Source organism: Eschrichtius robustus, chromosome 10 (assembly GCF_028021215.1).
Source record: "Eschrichtius robustus isolate mEscRob2 chromosome 10, mEscRob2.pri, whole genome shotgun sequence".
Classification (NCBI taxonomy): domain Eukaryota; kingdom Metazoa; phylum Chordata; class Mammalia; order Artiodactyla; family Eschrichtiidae; genus Eschrichtius; species Eschrichtius robustus.
Window position 1 is genome coordinate 675,925 of NC_090833.1, and position 14,800 is coordinate 690,724.

Consider the following 14,800-nt stretch of genomic DNA (forward strand, 5'->3'; position numbering starts at 1 on the left):
CTCCCCCACCCACCCGAACACCCAGTCTGACTGGAGACAGCCGGATGCCGGCTGACCCTGGGCCCGAGGTGGGCAGTGGCTGGCCGGGCTTCCTCATGTCCTGCCTGAAGGGCCCCCATGTCATCCTCAAGATGGAGGCCATGAAGATGGTCCACCCTGAGAAGTTCCCCGAGCTGCAGGTGGCCGCCCCCTGCTTCCCACCTGCACCCCGGCCCACCCCCGCTCTGGCACCCAAGAGAGCCTGGCCCTCAGACACAGAGATCATCGTCAACCAGGCCTGTGGGGGGGACATGCCTGCCTTGGAAGGGGCGCCCTGCACCCCGCCACTGCCACGTCGGCCCCGCAAGGGCAGCGCGGAGCTGGGCTTCCCCCGAGTGGCGCCGGCGGACGAGGTCATCGTGAATCAGTACGTGATTCGGCCTGGCCCTGCGGCCTCAGGGGCCTCCGCGGCAGCGGCAGCGGCTGCAGGAGAGCCTCTGGAGTGCCCCACCTGCGGGCACACGTACAACGTCACGCAGCGGCGGCCCCGTGTGCTGTCCTGCCTGCACTCTGTGTGTGAGCAGTGCTTGCAGATTCTCTACGAGTCTTGCCCCAAGTACAAGTTCATCTCCTGTCCCACGTGCCGCCGCGAGACTGTGCTCTTCACTGACTACGGCCTGGCTGCGCTGGCCGTCAACACGTCCATCTTGAGCCGCCTGCCACCCGAGGCACTGACCGCTCCGTCCGGTGGCCAGTGGGGGGGCGAGCCTGAGGGCAGCTGCTACCAGACCTTCCGGCAGTACTGCGGGGCCGCGTGCACCTGCCACGTGCGGAACCCACTGTCTGCCTGCTCCATCATGTAGTGCCCGCCCGCCCGCCACCGCCCACCAGTCCTCGCTCGCTGCTTCTTCGGGGATCTGGCCCTGCCCTGTTGCCCACTGACCCCTTGCCCACCACAGCTTCTGGCCCCCACCCACGTGGCACTGTCGCTGCAGCCAACTTTGCCATTAAAACTCTGCCAAAGTCTGCACCTCGTTCCCTGGACTGAAGCCTAGGCCTGCGCACAGGCCTGGGCCAGGGTGGGCACCCAGGGCTGCAGCCCCGACAGGGTCCAGGCTGGAGCAGCCCGAGGGAGGCCCAGCGCTGTTTGGGGTCAGCCTGGTCTGCTCGCTGGGGGCCAGTCTGGTCCAGGCACGCTGCTCAGGAGGGCTGGGCCTGACTCTGTGTGTGTGTGTGTGTGTGTGTGTGTGTGCACACGTGTGAACGCCTCATACCTCTGTGTGGAGCCAGCCTCCTGTATGTGCCAGGCAGGACTGTGGGGGCAGGTGTGCAAAGCAGGCCCAGCTGGGCAAAGGGAGGACGCTTCCTCTGCACTGGCCACTGGGTGTGAGTGCAGCCAACGGGGGGACAAGTCAGTCCAGCTGGCCCCTGGTGCCTACCTGACCCTCTGAGGTTGTGTGAGAATGGCCTTGGGGCCAGCCTGGGCTGGGGTTGGGACAAAGGCTGGCCGCAGTCACGATCAGGTATGAGGACCGGAGGGCCTCCTGTCTGGCAGTGGGACGACCTGGATTTGGAGAAGGAACTTTGTCGCCTGGTTGGTGAAGGCAGGGTAAAGATGACAGCGATGTAGCAACAACAGTATCAGCAGCAGCTACCGTTTATTACCGAGAGCCACCTCGCGCGCTGGGCACAGGGCTCAGCATGTCACCAACGAGCCCAGGAGGTGGTGCTGTGACGGCGCCTGTCCTTCAGATAAAGGCCCCGGCTCCACGATGGGAGGTCACAGAGGAGGCAGGGGCAGAACTGGGGCCCAGCTTGGTGCTCTGTGTCTCCAGGACCTGGCTGGGCCCACGTCCCTTGAAGCTGAGGGGCATGTGCTGACCCTCGGGCTGCTCAGGGCCGCCACTCGGATCCTGACTGGCCAGGTGAGCAGGCCCTTTGTGGGCTGGGCCTGTGTGGCAGGGGCCCTCCCCTCGGTTACCCTGACCTTCAGGGAACACACGCTGGCCCTTATCTGGAACGTGGGCAGGTGGGGGGCCTGCAGCCCCAGCCCAGGGCTCCGCCCACTCCAAGGACTCAGGCCTCTGTTCACTTTCGTGTCCATTGCACCCGTCCCGTCCCCCTCCTGCAGGCAGGCCAGGCGGGAGGGCGGAGACAGCCCAGCAGCAGTGTGGGGCCTCTCTGTCCATCAAGGGGCACTTGGGGCCCTGGTCACAGACCTCCTCCAGTGCTGTCCTGGGCACCAGTGGCTCATGTCCGGGCAGCAGGGCAGTCTGGAGTCTCTGGCTGGGTCAGATGCTGAACACAGGCTCCTGGGTGGCCCTGCCCGGGTCCTGGGTCTTGGTTGAAGGCTAGTGCCCCGGTCAACCTTGGGTCCTTCTTCAGCCTGGTCATCGGGCCTCAGGGCAAGGTGCTCCCAAGGCCCCATGGCACCAAGGCTTGGGCCAGCCTGGGCCTCCTGTCCGCTGGCGGCCATGGCTGTCCCAGACCCGGGCCGTGCTGGTGGCAGACGTGACGGGCTCTGCTTAGCGGCGGGAGCTGTCCAGCAGCACGAAGAGCAGCCCCAGCAGCACGAGCGGCGCGAAGATGAGCAGCAGGCCCAGCAACTCGAGGGCCAGCAGGCCCAGCAGCGCCAGGCGGCGGGCGCAGGGCCCCCGTTCCCGCAGGGCCCAGAGCCGGGACCCCAGGCAGGGCGGGCAGGGCAGGAAGGGCAGGCAGCCTCGGCTGCCCACAGGCCCCGGCAGGAAGCGCAGCTGGTAGCGGTGCTCTAGGGAGGCCCAGGGCCCGGAGCCCCGGCGGGGGGGCGCGGGGAGGGCAGCGGGCGCAGGGCGCTGGGGCCCATCGGCCTGTAGCAGCTCCTCCTGCAGCTGGCAGATCGCCCACTCGAGCATGGGTGTTTTCTGGCGACACAGAGGGCAGCACACCCGGCCCAGGTCAGCACTGGGGGTTGCACCCAGCAGCCGGTGCAGGCAGCCCGCACACAGGCCGTGGCCGCAGTTCAGCAGGGCGAGGCAGTGCTCCCCGGGCCCGTAGGGCTCTGTGCAGATGGGGCACTCCTCCTCCTCCCGCTCCTCCTCCTCGTCCTCTGTGGGCCCGGCCCAGGGGCGGGCCGTGGCTGCGGCCCCCAGCAGGGCTTCACTGTCCGGAGTCCTGGGACCCTGGGGGCTCCCAAGGGCCCCACTGTCCGACCCATCATCTACCAGCACTTGGCGCAGTGGGTCCAGGCGCTCAGGGCCCAGGGAGGCCAAAGGCGGACTGGTGAGCCGAGAGCTGAGGTCAGCAGGGCCATAAGTGGGGGCCCCAGGGCACAGTTCAGGGGCGGTGACTCCAGGGCAGGGGTCGGGACGGGTGGGTGGGGACCCCAGGGCGGCGACGGGGGAGGCTGGGGCTGTGAAGGTCAGTGTGGCCCTCTGGGGCTGGGGCACGGCCTGGCACTGACCTGGCAGCAACTGTCACCTCCTCGTGGCTCCAGGCCCTACTCAGAGTAAACTTCACTCGGGCCCCAATAGCCGTGCCAGCTCTGGGCAGCTCCTGGGCCCAGCGTGCCGTCCCGTCCCCAAGAGGGTCTGCCAGGCCCAGCCGCAGCGATCCCTGTGTCAGCCAGCTGTAATCTAGGCGGCGGCGCTGTGGGCAGGCCAGCCTAACTCCTCCAGCAGGAATTCCACTCCCGGGGCGGGGACACCACGCACACGTCCCTCCCCCACCGGCCTGGGCCACGCCCCTCCCCTCCCGCCCGAGGCCGCGCCCCCTCCCTCCCAGGGCCCTGGGCTGCTCTGCCCTGGGCTGGGAGGGGATGGTCGATGCCAGCCTTGCCGGGTGACTCTCCAGGCCTCCCCCTACTGGGCCGTCAGGGCCAGGGCAGAGCTTGTACAAGGTGGGCAAACAGCTGGCACCCACCGCGTGAGAATCGGGCACCGAGGTGTGGGGCTGAGCAACGGTGCCCTCGTGCCCAGCAGGGCGGGCTATTCCATCGGGACGAGCTGTGGGCCCACCCACCACCTGAGAAGCACGACGGCACAAGGAAGAGCAGGTAAGAAGCGGCCACCCAGAGCCCATCCTTTATTGCTCAGGCTGTAAGGTGGGGGCTGCCTGGGGGTCTCCTCCTGCTGCTTGGGGACTGTGCAGGAAGGAGAGCTGACTGTCCTCCCAGCTGGGACTGGACAGGGAGAGAGGTAACAGTGGCCTCCAGAGAGCAGCAGTCAGAGTGGCTGCGGCCAACGGCGGGACAGCTCCTCAGGCCCACGTCTCAGTCTGGAAACGCAGGGTCCGCTGGAGCCTGGCGAGGTAGGCGGCCGCGGCGGGGCCGGAGAGCCCGCCCTCCTCCTGGAAGATGGACGTCAGGGCGTCCGACACATCAGCTGGCATGTACTTGGCGTTGCTGGAGGGAGAGGCAGGCTAGGGCTCAGCACGGGCGGAGTCCCCAGGGGGCTGGCCCCCCACCACGACCTGCGCCCGGGCTCACCCCGCCAGGTAGAAGTGAGCGCCCCGGAGATCCAGCAGCCCCCACACCAGCGGCCCGAGCTCCCGGAGCCGGTGCTGCACGTACACCTTCTGCTCCTGCAGAGCGGGGCGAGGCGGTGAGTCTGCGCCCCCCGCGTCCCTCCCCGCCCCCCCCACACCCACCTGCTCCCGGGAGAAGGCCGTGACGAGAGTCAGGCAGCCCCGTGTCTGCAGCTCCGTCCACTCGGCCTCCCAGTAGAAGTCCTGGTCCCGCTGGCGGCAGCCAAAGAACAAGACGTTTCCTGGGGAAGCATGGGGGCCTTGAGCCAGGACTTGGGCCCTCGAGGTTCAGCCCGGCCGCCACCCCACCCGAGACTCTGTGCTCACCGGTCTCACCCTGGGCCACTCGCTCCTGGATGGCTGCTCGGAAGGGGGCCACACCAGTGCCCGGCCCCACCATGATCACAGGCGTGTCTGGTGTCTTTGGGAACGTCAGGCCCCCAGACCGCACCCACAGGGGCACCCGAACAGGTCCTATCGCGGGAGGGAGGCGGCGTGAAGCAGCTCGGAGGCCCAGGGCCCTAGCCCAGGACTGGCTGTGGTGCACGCGGGGGAACGGGGCCCTGCGCACAGCCCCCCGCCCCAGAGAGCCAGGGTCACCTTGCCCGGGGTCCAGAGACGCCAGCCAGTTGGAGCAGAGGCCCCGGCGGGGCTCCTTGAGGCGTGTCTGGTACTGCACCACTGCCACGAGAATCTGCAGCCTGGAGGGGTGGGCCTGGGGGAGGGGACAGTGGGTACCCTGCCCTGCTTCAGGCTCCAGCCACTTCCCCCGGCTGGTCCCGGTGGCCGGTGAGGGTTGGAGGAGGCCCAGAGTCCTCACGCAGGGCCCCGCTGCCCACCCTGGTGGCCCCAGGCCCGGCTATCCCGAGGCCGGCCCCTCACCAGCAGAGAAGAGGCAATGGAGAAGGCCCGCGGCCGGATCAGGGGAATGAGGTCCAACAGGTAGTCCGGGGGGATGGCGCCAGCCGTGTGTGGGAAGTCGCACAGCACCTGGCAGAGACAGCCTCAGGAGGGCTGCGGCTGGACGGCCACAACCGCCCGCCCGCCCACCCGCCCCTGCCCGCACCTCCAGGACCGTCCTGTGGGGCCGGGTGCAGTACTCGCACAGATCCTCCTGGCCCTGGGCCGAGCTGAGCTCCAGCAGCTTCTCCCGCTCCAGCTCATGGCAGGAGAGGCAGGCCAAGAGCTCGAAGAAGGAGCGGCGGGGGACGCTGGCGATGTCCAGGTACTGGGACACGAGGCGCTGAATGGAGCAGGGCTGGGGCAGCCGCGCGGGGCAGGGGACACCTGCAGTGGGGAACGGGAGGCTGGGGGTGGCTGGGGACGCATGGTGGGGGCAGCCCGGGGGCTGGGGACACAGAAGAGGGCACAGCGCACAGGTGGCAGCAGCGGCGGCTGGGGCTTACCCGGCTCCCGGGGCTGCAGCGTGAAGTGCTGGTCAGGGTCCAGGCCCAGCACCTGGCAGAACTGCTGGACGTGGCTGGCCGTGTTCTCGGGCTGGATCAGCACCACGTCGCCGGCCACAAAGCTGTGGGGGACACCCAGGGCTCTGGGGAAACTTCAGAGGAAGGAGGGAAGCAAGCGGCCAGGGAGGGCTGGGGGCGTCCTTGGTCCCCCCTCCCTGGCCGCCGTCTCTCTTCTCTGCCCCGCTGAGTGCCCGCTTTGGAAGAGGACCTGCTGAACCCCAGACCACAGTCCCCCCTGCTGCGGCCGCGCCCTCCACGGGTCCCCAGGATCAACCCTCACCTGACCCCAGAGCCCGTGATGTCGAACTCAATCAGCCGAACATCCTGGAAGTGTGAGGGGCCGGTGACCCTCTGATTGGTGACCATGGGTGCCAGGAAGGGCTGTAGCTCTGAAGGGGGTCCCTGAGGGTCTGTCCCGGTCACACACAGCTCCTCAGAGCACGTGCTGGGGACCTCCTGGAGGAACTTCAGGGTGAACTTGGAGGGCCAACTGTGAAGGGGGAAGACACTTGTTGGACCACTGGCCAGCCTGGATGAGCGGCCAAGGGAGGCCCGTGGCCAGGCCAGGCCTGCTGCACCTGCAGGCACCGCCCCAAGGCCACACTTACGGGACTCCGGGCGGGGTCAGGCTGAGGTCAAGGGGCAAAGGGTGCGGCCCCAGCACCTTCTCCCACAGGTCGTGCAGCCAGGGGTCGATGGTGGCGTCGGGCCTGCAGAGAGCACGTACATGCTGGCCTGGGGACCCTGCTCCCGGCTGGGCCTGCAGGAGGGTCCCCCCCCCCGGCAACTCACCCCAGCTCGTGCTGGTCATCGCCCAGGCACACGGGCAGGAGGGCGCTGCCCCCGAGCTGCAGCAGCCGTCGGTGCAGCTTCTTGGCCACAAAGTTGAACCTACGGAGAGACGGAGGCTGGCGCTGACCCGGGCCCCAGGCGGGGGCAGGAGGGAAGCGCCCAGCTGGCTGCGCAGGGCGGAGGGTCCCAAGTCTTCCTGGGGTCACTTCGCTGCTCCCTGAAGGGCAGCTCCTCGCGGGGCCACTGTCAACGGAAGGGTCTCTCACCCCTCCTGTGGGCGTGCCCACGAGCAGGCACCGACGTCTACGTGACGCACTGAACAAAACCCCCGAGCCCCCGTAGGCGGGGACAACTATGCCGCCCATTTCCTGTCCTTTTCACCGCGACGACGGCAGGCCTCACGCTGCGTCCGGCTCCGGAGGTGTCTGTACCTGGTGACCCTGCCCTCAGTTCCTGTGCTGCACAGTTACCGGTTTTAACATTGCGGGAACCTAACGCCATGCATACCCTTGAACACAAAGCCCTCTGTACTTCCCCAAGAAATAACGCAAAGCAATAGCGTTCTCTGCTTAGGACACGGCTACGTTGCGAAAACGTTGAAAGAAAAAAAAGCAGAGGCAGGCAGTCACATGGCCACATCCAGGGAAGTGCTGGCTTCAGGGCGGCTCCCAGGGGCTGGGGACTTTTGTGCCCGCCACCTGTCTGCAGCTCACTGTTCTGTGTGCTCTTCGTAAGCCCGAATGTCTCACGAAAGGCTTTTTATAAAAGTGGGGGAAGAGCCAGGTAGGCCTTTGTTGCCCTGCGTCACACGGTGACAGATGATGCTGGCTCAGACCTTGCGACGTCCGGCTCCAAACATCACCTCCTGCCCTGGAAGGTGCCTTGGGCGTGGCCCCAGCCTGGCCCCCACCTTGCTGCCCTGCCCACTTCCTGCATGGATCTTGCCTGCCCTCCGAGCCCTGGGGTCTCTGGCCACGGAGGAAGTGCCCGTCAGGGAGTATCTGTGGGACGAGGACGCGTGGCCAGGGCCACGTCCCAAAGTGGGAGCCCTGGGGGCTGGGTCACCCAGCCCTCTGCCAGGACACCTTGTGCTTGACCCCAAAGACAGTCCCTGTGGGCCAGCAGCCTGCCCGCCCTTACTCACTTGGCGTAAGATGAGTCCCCAAGGCCCAGGACAGCAAAGTCCATCTGACAGAGGGACGTCGATGGCAGGTTCCTCCGGAAGATGAACCTCCAGAAGTTCTACAGCAGGAGAGACCGAGCCCAAGTCCCTCTCCTTCCCTGATCACAGGGTCACCCACTGGGCAGCCCGTGCAGGAGCACATCCCGTCCCACGCCCTGCCCTGGCCTCCCTGCAGGCTGACAGAAGTGCTTTAAACAAAGCTCCCCTTCACCTTTGGCCACTGGTGACCTGAGCCCTGAGACACTGCCCTCTGGGTACGGTCCAGGCTTCGCCTCACAGCCCACCTCCCTTCTGCTTTGTACCTGGCCAGACAGAGGCCCCCTGGGGTGGAGGGGTCCTGGGCCTGTCGGGGCACAATTCTGCCTACTGGCCCTGGACCGCTCCCTGAACTTCTCAAGACTTTCCTGCATGGGCCACCGCTGGGGACCACGCCTGCTCTGCCTCCTGAGACCCCCTGCTCATTCCTGCTTAGACCTTGTCTCAGGCAGGCTGTGGAGCCTCCCAGGGCGCTTCCTGAGAATGGGTCCAGAGAAGATGCAATTCCCACGGCTTATGTCTGAAAATGCCTGGCCTCCCCTCACACTGACTGGTAGACAACAGGGCACACTTTAGATGAAATCATCTTCCCCAAGAGCCTGAAGCTTTGCTCTGAGCTGGTCCAACTGGGTGATCGCTGCTGAGAAGCCAGCGCCCCTCTGTGCCCTGATCTGTCCCCTGCCAGACACCTGGGCACTCTCTGTGCCCAACAGCTGAAACCCACATGAGACGTGTGTCAGTGGGAGCCCTGTTCACACCCCACGGGCCCTTCCTGGGCACATGGCGGGCTCGCGGGCTGGAGACCCGTCCTTCAGTCTTGTTGCTTTCCTTGGTAATTCCCTCACCACTCTTCCCGTTTCGAGGCTACTGGAATAATCTCGGAATTCTAATATTATCTTTCTTGTTTCCTATCTTCTTGTTATATTCTCTCGGAGAATTTCTCAATGTTATCTTCTGATCTGGTATCATTTTAAGCAGTGTTTCCTCATCCGTAGCTCTGCCCCGGTTTTGCGTTTCTGTCCCAAGGGTGCCAAGCTCGCCCTTCTCGCAGACGGAACCCTGGCTGCTCTGCCTCGGCTCCTCCGGGCTCTGCTTGTGCTTCTCTTGGCCACTGTCCTTCACGGGGGTCTTTCCTCGAGCGCGTGGTCATTCTTTCTGCTCTATGTGTACTTAAGAATCTGATAGAGGGGGCTTCCCTGGTGGCGCAATGGTTAAGAATCCACCTGCCAGGGCTTCCCTGGTGGCACAGTGGTTGAGAATCCGCCTGCCAATGCAGGGGACACGGGTCAAGCCCTGGTCCGGGAAGATCCCACATGCCGCGGAGCGATGAAGCCCGTGCGCCATAACTACTGAGCCTGCACTCTAGAGCCCGCGTGCCACAACTACTGAAGCCCGCGAGCCACAACTACTGAAGCCCGTGCTCTGCAACAAGAGGAGCCACCGCAAGGAGAAGCCCGCGCACCGCAATGAAGAGTAGCCCCTGCTCGACACAACTAGAGAAAGCCTGCGCGCAGCAACGGAGACCCAATGCAGCCAAAAAATAAACAAATAAATAAATTTATTAAAAAAAAAAAAAAAAAAAAGCTGATAGAAAACCCCAAGTTCGCGCCTGTCACCAGTGGGGCAAGGCCCTGGCTGCCTGGGAGGGCACACCTGGCCAGTGTCCTCAGAGGACCGTGACAAGGAGGCTGGGGTCTTCCTGTTTAGTGCGCAGCCGGTCCCCGGGCCCCTGGTCTGAGCCGCTCAAAGAAGCCTCCAGTCCGTGCTATGTTGGGAGGGCCCCATTCTGACCACTTCCGTAGGGTGTCCATTCCGGCACTCTGCCCTCCTTTATCCACCCTCATCCCAGTGTGACTGTCACCACCTTCATGCTGTTGGATTCCGACGTGAAGTCTGCACCTCTGCCAGCTGACCTGATGGAGGTCTTCATGGCCTCCCCCGCCCCACCCTGCGTCTCTGGCATCCACCATCCTCCTGCCTTTGATCTCCCAGACTTGCCTCCTCTCCCGTGCGTGCTCCTGTGTGGGCCCTCCCACAGCAACCCCACTCCAACCCAGTTCTTCCACCTTCTGCCTCCTTTCCCCCACCAACATTTAAACAGGCCTGGGTTTCTCCATCTCACGAGTATCCTCTTTCTAATCCCTTAGCCCCACTCACAGCAGTAAGCTTTTTTGAATTGTTTAGTGTACAGACGTTCTTCAAAGCTTCTCTCCCCGAGATCACCAGCAGTCCCCTTGCTGACAAACCCCAGCAATGCCTCTCAGGCCTTATCCTACTTCATTTCCCTGCAGCTTTGAGTGCCGGAGACCATCCTCTGGAAACAGTCAACTCTCTGCCCTTGACCTTGGAGACGGTGTGCTCCCTCTTCTTGCTGCTGGGGCCACTTTCCCGCCCCTCACAGGCTCTTCTCCACCTTCCACGCCCTTCGTGCTTAGGGCAGCTGCCCTGGGGGAGGGAGGTGCTCCCTTCCTCTCGCCGCCACGTTTTGGTCATTGTGACATCCACCTCCACCCAGGATCCTCACCAGAGCTCCAGACCAGCTGCGCGTCTCCACTTGGATGATGTCCAGGCACCTCACCCTCCCTATTCTCTTGCTTCTGTGCCTGGAACCACCATCCATCCTACTACCTGAGCCCAAATTCCTGTCTTGATTCCATCTTCTTTCTCATCTTTGAGATATGATTACACATTCGATCAACTCTACCTTAACATCTCTGGAGTGGGCCCACTTTCCTCTACTCTGCCACCATCCTGGCTCAAGCCACCAGGCTCTTGGCTGCGCTCTGCTCCCCCACCATGGTCCCTGCTCTCCTGCAGACTGTTCCCCCTGCAGACAAGTGCTAGTTTTGCTAGAATACGAACGTGACCACGTCATCCCATGGGTTCCATGGCCCTTTGTTTCAAGTCCATCTGCCTCCCTATGACTGCTGGGCTTCTTGGGGATCCGACCTGGCTGCCTGCCCCTTTCTCCTCTCCAACCTCGACCATCCTGAGCTGCTTTCTGCTCATCCCAGAGGCTGGGCTGTTTTTCTCCTCTGCAGAGGCTGCTCCCTCTTTCCTGGTGCCTGGCTAGCCCTCACTTATCCTTTAGGACTTAGCCTATACTCCTTTCCTCCAGAAAGCTCTCCTTGAACTCCCAGAATGAACTAGATAGCCCTTATTAATGCTCCCATAACATTTGGCACTTTCCCTGGAAGCATGCACTTCCTGGCATTGTAACTACCCATTCAACTCTTTTGCTTTTGCTATATTTTGAGCTCCGAAAGGGTAGAAATGTGACTACTGGGGTCATAGCTAGATTCCCAGCACTAGATTATGCTTGGAATACAGTGTGTGCTCAAAAGATAGTCAAAGAACCAAAGAATGTTCCCTGAAGGTCAGTTTTGAAATACACACAAGACCCATAACAGATTTATATATAGTCCTGGAAAAACATGAAGAGCTAAAGTAGTAGCCTGTGAAGAGTTTACTAAGGAGGACAACCAGAGCCCCCAGCTCCACCTAAAGATCTCCTCCCAAATCCACGGCTGACGTGCAGCAGATATAGTAGGGCAACTATTTATTGTGCTTCTCAAGACTTTCCAGGCAATGAAAATGGGGTGAGGGCCGAAGGCAGGGATCTGAGCTCCTAAGCACAGTAAGCCACTTCAGGTCAGCCTTACCTTCATGTTGTCCGGGGGCTCTCCTTGGCCTGTAGTTGCACAAACAAATATCACCAGGGGCTCATTTATCAGATTCACCTCAACAAAAAGACACACATGTAAGACCTCGGGCTGTAATGACCAGGCATCCTCCCAGCAGCCTGGCTCCGTCTCCTTCACTCAGAGAGATGGGGCAAATGTACTTAGCACCCGCGAACGGCTGGCCTGCCCTCTCTCTTTCAGGCTCCACCCTCCTACCTCACCGCCTCCTCCAGGTGCTAAGCTGGCCGCTGTTCCCGAGCTTTCTCGGCCCCTAAATCTGCCGTAACGGAAGGGCCCGCTCTCAGACAAAACGCGGCGCCCTAGGGTCGAGGGCTCTGGGGGCCGGCACCCCAAGCCTGCTGGGTCTCCCCGCCGAGGCCCAGGGAGCCCTCACCACGGGGTAGGAGTCCAGGGCCTGCACCCGGCAGCCGAGCTCCCTGCGCCAGGCCTCGCGGCTCAGCCTCTCCGACACATCTTGGGCTGTGCCCGTCTGGCTGCCGAAGAGCACCAGAAGCCGCGTGTTCGGCATCGGGGTGCGCCCCGGGGACCCCTGCATTCAGAAACTGGACCGGCAGGCAGCTTCCGCTGGCCCTGGCGGCCGGGATCGGCTCGGACTTCCGACTTCCGGCGTCGGCCGGAAGTGACGCCCTGGGGGCGCGCCCAGCGGGGCATGGCGTCCGAGCAAGGTGGTCGTCGGCTGGCGGTCAGTGCTGGGTCCCGGGCGGGGGCCGGGGGATCGGCTGCGTACCGGGGCCGACGGCCGGGGCAGGCGGGTCCGCTTTCTGCCTCTCGCTGGCTGCGGCGGCGACGGCGGCAGGCGCCAGCGAGGCCCGTGGGGAGCGGCGGCGCAGCCTGGCGGGTGGGACCATCGGCCGGGCCCTGGCCCGCGCTCAACCGGCGCGATGCTTTTCTCGCTCCGGGAGCTGGTGCAGTGGCTGGGCTTCGCTACCTTCGAGATCTTCGTGCACCTGTTGGCGCTGTTGGTGTTCTCCGTGCTGCTGGCCCTGCGTGTGGACGGCCTGGCTCCCGGCCTCTCCTGGTGGAACGTGTTCGTGCCCTTCTTCGCCGCTGACGGGCTCAGCACCTACTTCACCACTATCGTCTCCGTGCGCCTCTTCCAGGATGGAGAGAAGCGGCTGGCCGTGCTCCGCCTTTTCTGGGTCCTCACGGTTCTTAGCCTGAAGTTCGTCTTCGAGATGTTGTTGTGCCAGAAGCTGGTGGAGCAGACTCGGGAGCTCTGGTTCGGCCTGATCACGTCTCCGGTCTTCATTCTTCTGCAGCTGCTCATGATCCGTGCCTGCCGGGTCAACTAGCCTCGCAGAAGATAAGCTAGAATGCGGGACCCCAGGCTGAGCTCCCACTTCTGCCGCACCAGAGGACAAGTCTGGGTCTGAAAGCCAGCTTGTGCCCTGCTGGGTGCCCAGCTTCCTCTCTATCAGTCATGTCTGAAATTGTTCCCTCAGCAGGGCTAAAAAGAGCAGCCTTGATTCTTAAAATGTATTCCCTCTTATTTCATGCTTTGAATAGCTAATCTTGCATTGGGATCCTGAGAAGGCCAGACAGTCCTGAACTCCTCTGACAGTTGGAAACTGCATATAAGTAAAATGTCCTGATGGGCTCTGAGTATTTTCATGGATCCTGGGAAAGTACCCACTGTGCAAAGGCTGCAAAGCTGGACTCGGGCTCTCCCCTGGCCAGCAGTGCTGACCTGAGAGCTTACTGCCCCATCCCCCCGGACAAGACTTCCTTAGATGCTTGAGCTCTAAAAAGTGTAAACCAGCTTGTGTCTCCTCCCCAGTTGCACTGGGGAGGATGGCTCTTTCTTCATTCCAGCCCAGGCAGACAGGAGTATGTTGAATAAGCATGATCGGGACCCTATCTGGATATCTGTCGCCTGAGAAAAGAACTTGCTTTCAACGCGCTGCTTGGCTTCCTATCCCAGCAGATTGTAGTGTCACGACTTTTCCACCACCTCATGGCTGGCACTGTTAGTGCACCTGAGACCTTTAGGCCGTCCTAAGGGACCAGAGAGAGGAACAGGTGCTCTGACGCGCATAGCCATTGAGACCTACACATGGGAAGTTTGCAGATGGTCTCAGGCTATGCCTGTTGGCCTAAGGGCTTTGGTTTGATGCCAGTCAGGTGCCAAATGAGAACATTTGCTGAGATAAAAATAAAATAAGAGAATGTTTTGCTGAAATGCACAGTGGTTGCCTGACCTTTTGAGGGTGAAATGAGATGAATGCTGAGACGCTCCCTGCTGTGTGGTGTAGCTGGTTACAGAGCTGAGGTTGTAAGGGTGGGGGGGTGCTGGAAATTGGCTAGAGCGTGCTGGGTGGATTGGGGCCAGTTCCCTCGGAGAATCCCTGCTTCCTGCCTAGGGAGCCAAGGTGAAGACAACCCAGGTGGACCAGTGTTGAGGACCTACCAAGCAGTTTGTGTGACATCAGAGTCTTTGTGGGCCTTGCTGATCTGCAGAGCAGGGGTCAGCAGTCTGTGGCCTGGGGTCTGTTTTTGTGCTGCCCATCAGCTAAGAATAACTTCCATTTTCAAAGGGTTGTAAAAACAAGAATGTGACAGAAAGCGAATGTGGCCTGCAGTGTACAGGGTCTCTCAATCTTGGCACAGTTGGCCTTCTGGGTCGGATCATTGCTGTGTGTGCAGAGGGAGAAGCCGTTCTGAGCACTGTAGAGTGTTTAGCGGCATCCCTGGCCTCCACTCACTAGATGCCAATAGCACCCCTCACTTGTGACAACCACAAGAGTCTCCAGACATTGCCAAGTCTCCTGGAGGACAAAACTGTCCCTGGTAAGAACCACTGGGCTAAAATATTTACTGTATGGCCCTTTACAGAACATGTCTTTGGACCCTTGTTCTAGTGAAGCAGCTTCATGACTCCTGTCCTGGGATAGATGCTGCATGGCCTGAACCATCGATATGCTTGAGTTGGAGGCTGGTGTAGTTTGTGCCACAGCTACAAAAATGTCTCCTACCCAGGATTGGCATAACTTGTGTCAAAGCCAGATACAAGCTGACCGTTGGGAGCGGGTTTCCTTTTCACGTTATTCTTAGTTTGTGTGTTTTGTTGCTCCCCTGTTGTCTTCTGGTAGTTCAGGATTAGGTAATCCCGTCGGCATAGAAGTGATGAGCATGAGAAGGCT

At 62.2% G+C, this 14,800-nt stretch overlaps 4 protein-coding genes across 6 annotated transcripts; 2 read left to right on the forward strand and 2 right to left on the reverse strand.

The window, feature by feature from the left end:
* The first annotated feature begins 44 nt into the window (after nt 1-44).
* Nucleotides 45-980, forward strand: RNF208 (ring finger protein 208). Its single transcript, XM_068553682.1, has one exon. The coding sequence runs from the start codon at nt 45-47 to the stop codon at nt 840-842; it is 798 nt and encodes a 265-aa protein (XP_068409783.1). The 3' UTR covers nt 843-980.
* Nucleotides 981-1,620: 640 nt separating this feature from the next.
* On the reverse strand, nt 1,621-4,035 carry LOC137770473 (ring finger protein-like). The gene is made up of 2 exons (XM_068553180.1): nt 3,820-4,035; nt 1,621-3,413 (listed from the first exon to the last, which is right to left on the reverse strand). Exons 1-2 carry the CDS (start codon nt 4,033-4,035, stop codon nt 2,505-2,507), a joined length of 1,125 nt encoding a protein of 374 aa, XP_068409281.1. The 3' UTR covers nt 1,621-2,504.
* Nucleotides 4,011-12,262, reverse strand: NDOR1 (NADPH dependent diflavin oxidoreductase 1). 3 transcript variants are annotated; one of them, XM_068552013.1, is made up of 14 exons: nt 12,034-12,262; nt 11,619-11,696; nt 7,882-7,979; nt 6,738-6,836; nt 6,554-6,655; nt 6,226-6,435; nt 5,886-6,007; nt 5,546-5,766; nt 5,362-5,469; nt 5,080-5,194; nt 4,807-4,953; nt 4,603-4,721; nt 4,442-4,536; nt 4,011-4,357 (listed from the first exon to the last, which is right to left on the reverse strand). In XM_068552013.1, exons 1-14 carry the CDS (start codon nt 12,193-12,195, stop codon nt 4,213-4,215), a joined length of 1,821 nt encoding a protein of 606 aa, XP_068408114.1. In that variant the 5' UTR covers nt 12,196-12,262; the 3' UTR covers nt 4,011-4,212. The 3 variants fall into 3 exon arrangements, with proteins under 3 accessions (XP_068408114.1, XP_068408115.1, XP_068408113.1); XM_068552014.1 differs by lacking the exon at nt 12,034-12,262 and adding an exon at nt 11,856-12,027; XM_068552012.1 differs by having other exon boundaries at nt 4,442-4,721.
* A 35-nt stretch (nt 12,263-12,297) lies between these two features.
* Nucleotides 12,298-13,838, forward strand: TMEM203 (transmembrane protein 203). Its single transcript, XM_068552015.1, has one exon. The coding sequence runs from the start codon at nt 12,542-12,544 to the stop codon at nt 12,950-12,952; it is 411 nt and encodes a 136-aa protein (XP_068408116.1). The 5' UTR covers nt 12,298-12,541; the 3' UTR covers nt 12,953-13,838.
* The last annotated feature ends 962 nt before the right edge of the window (nt 13,839-14,800 follow it).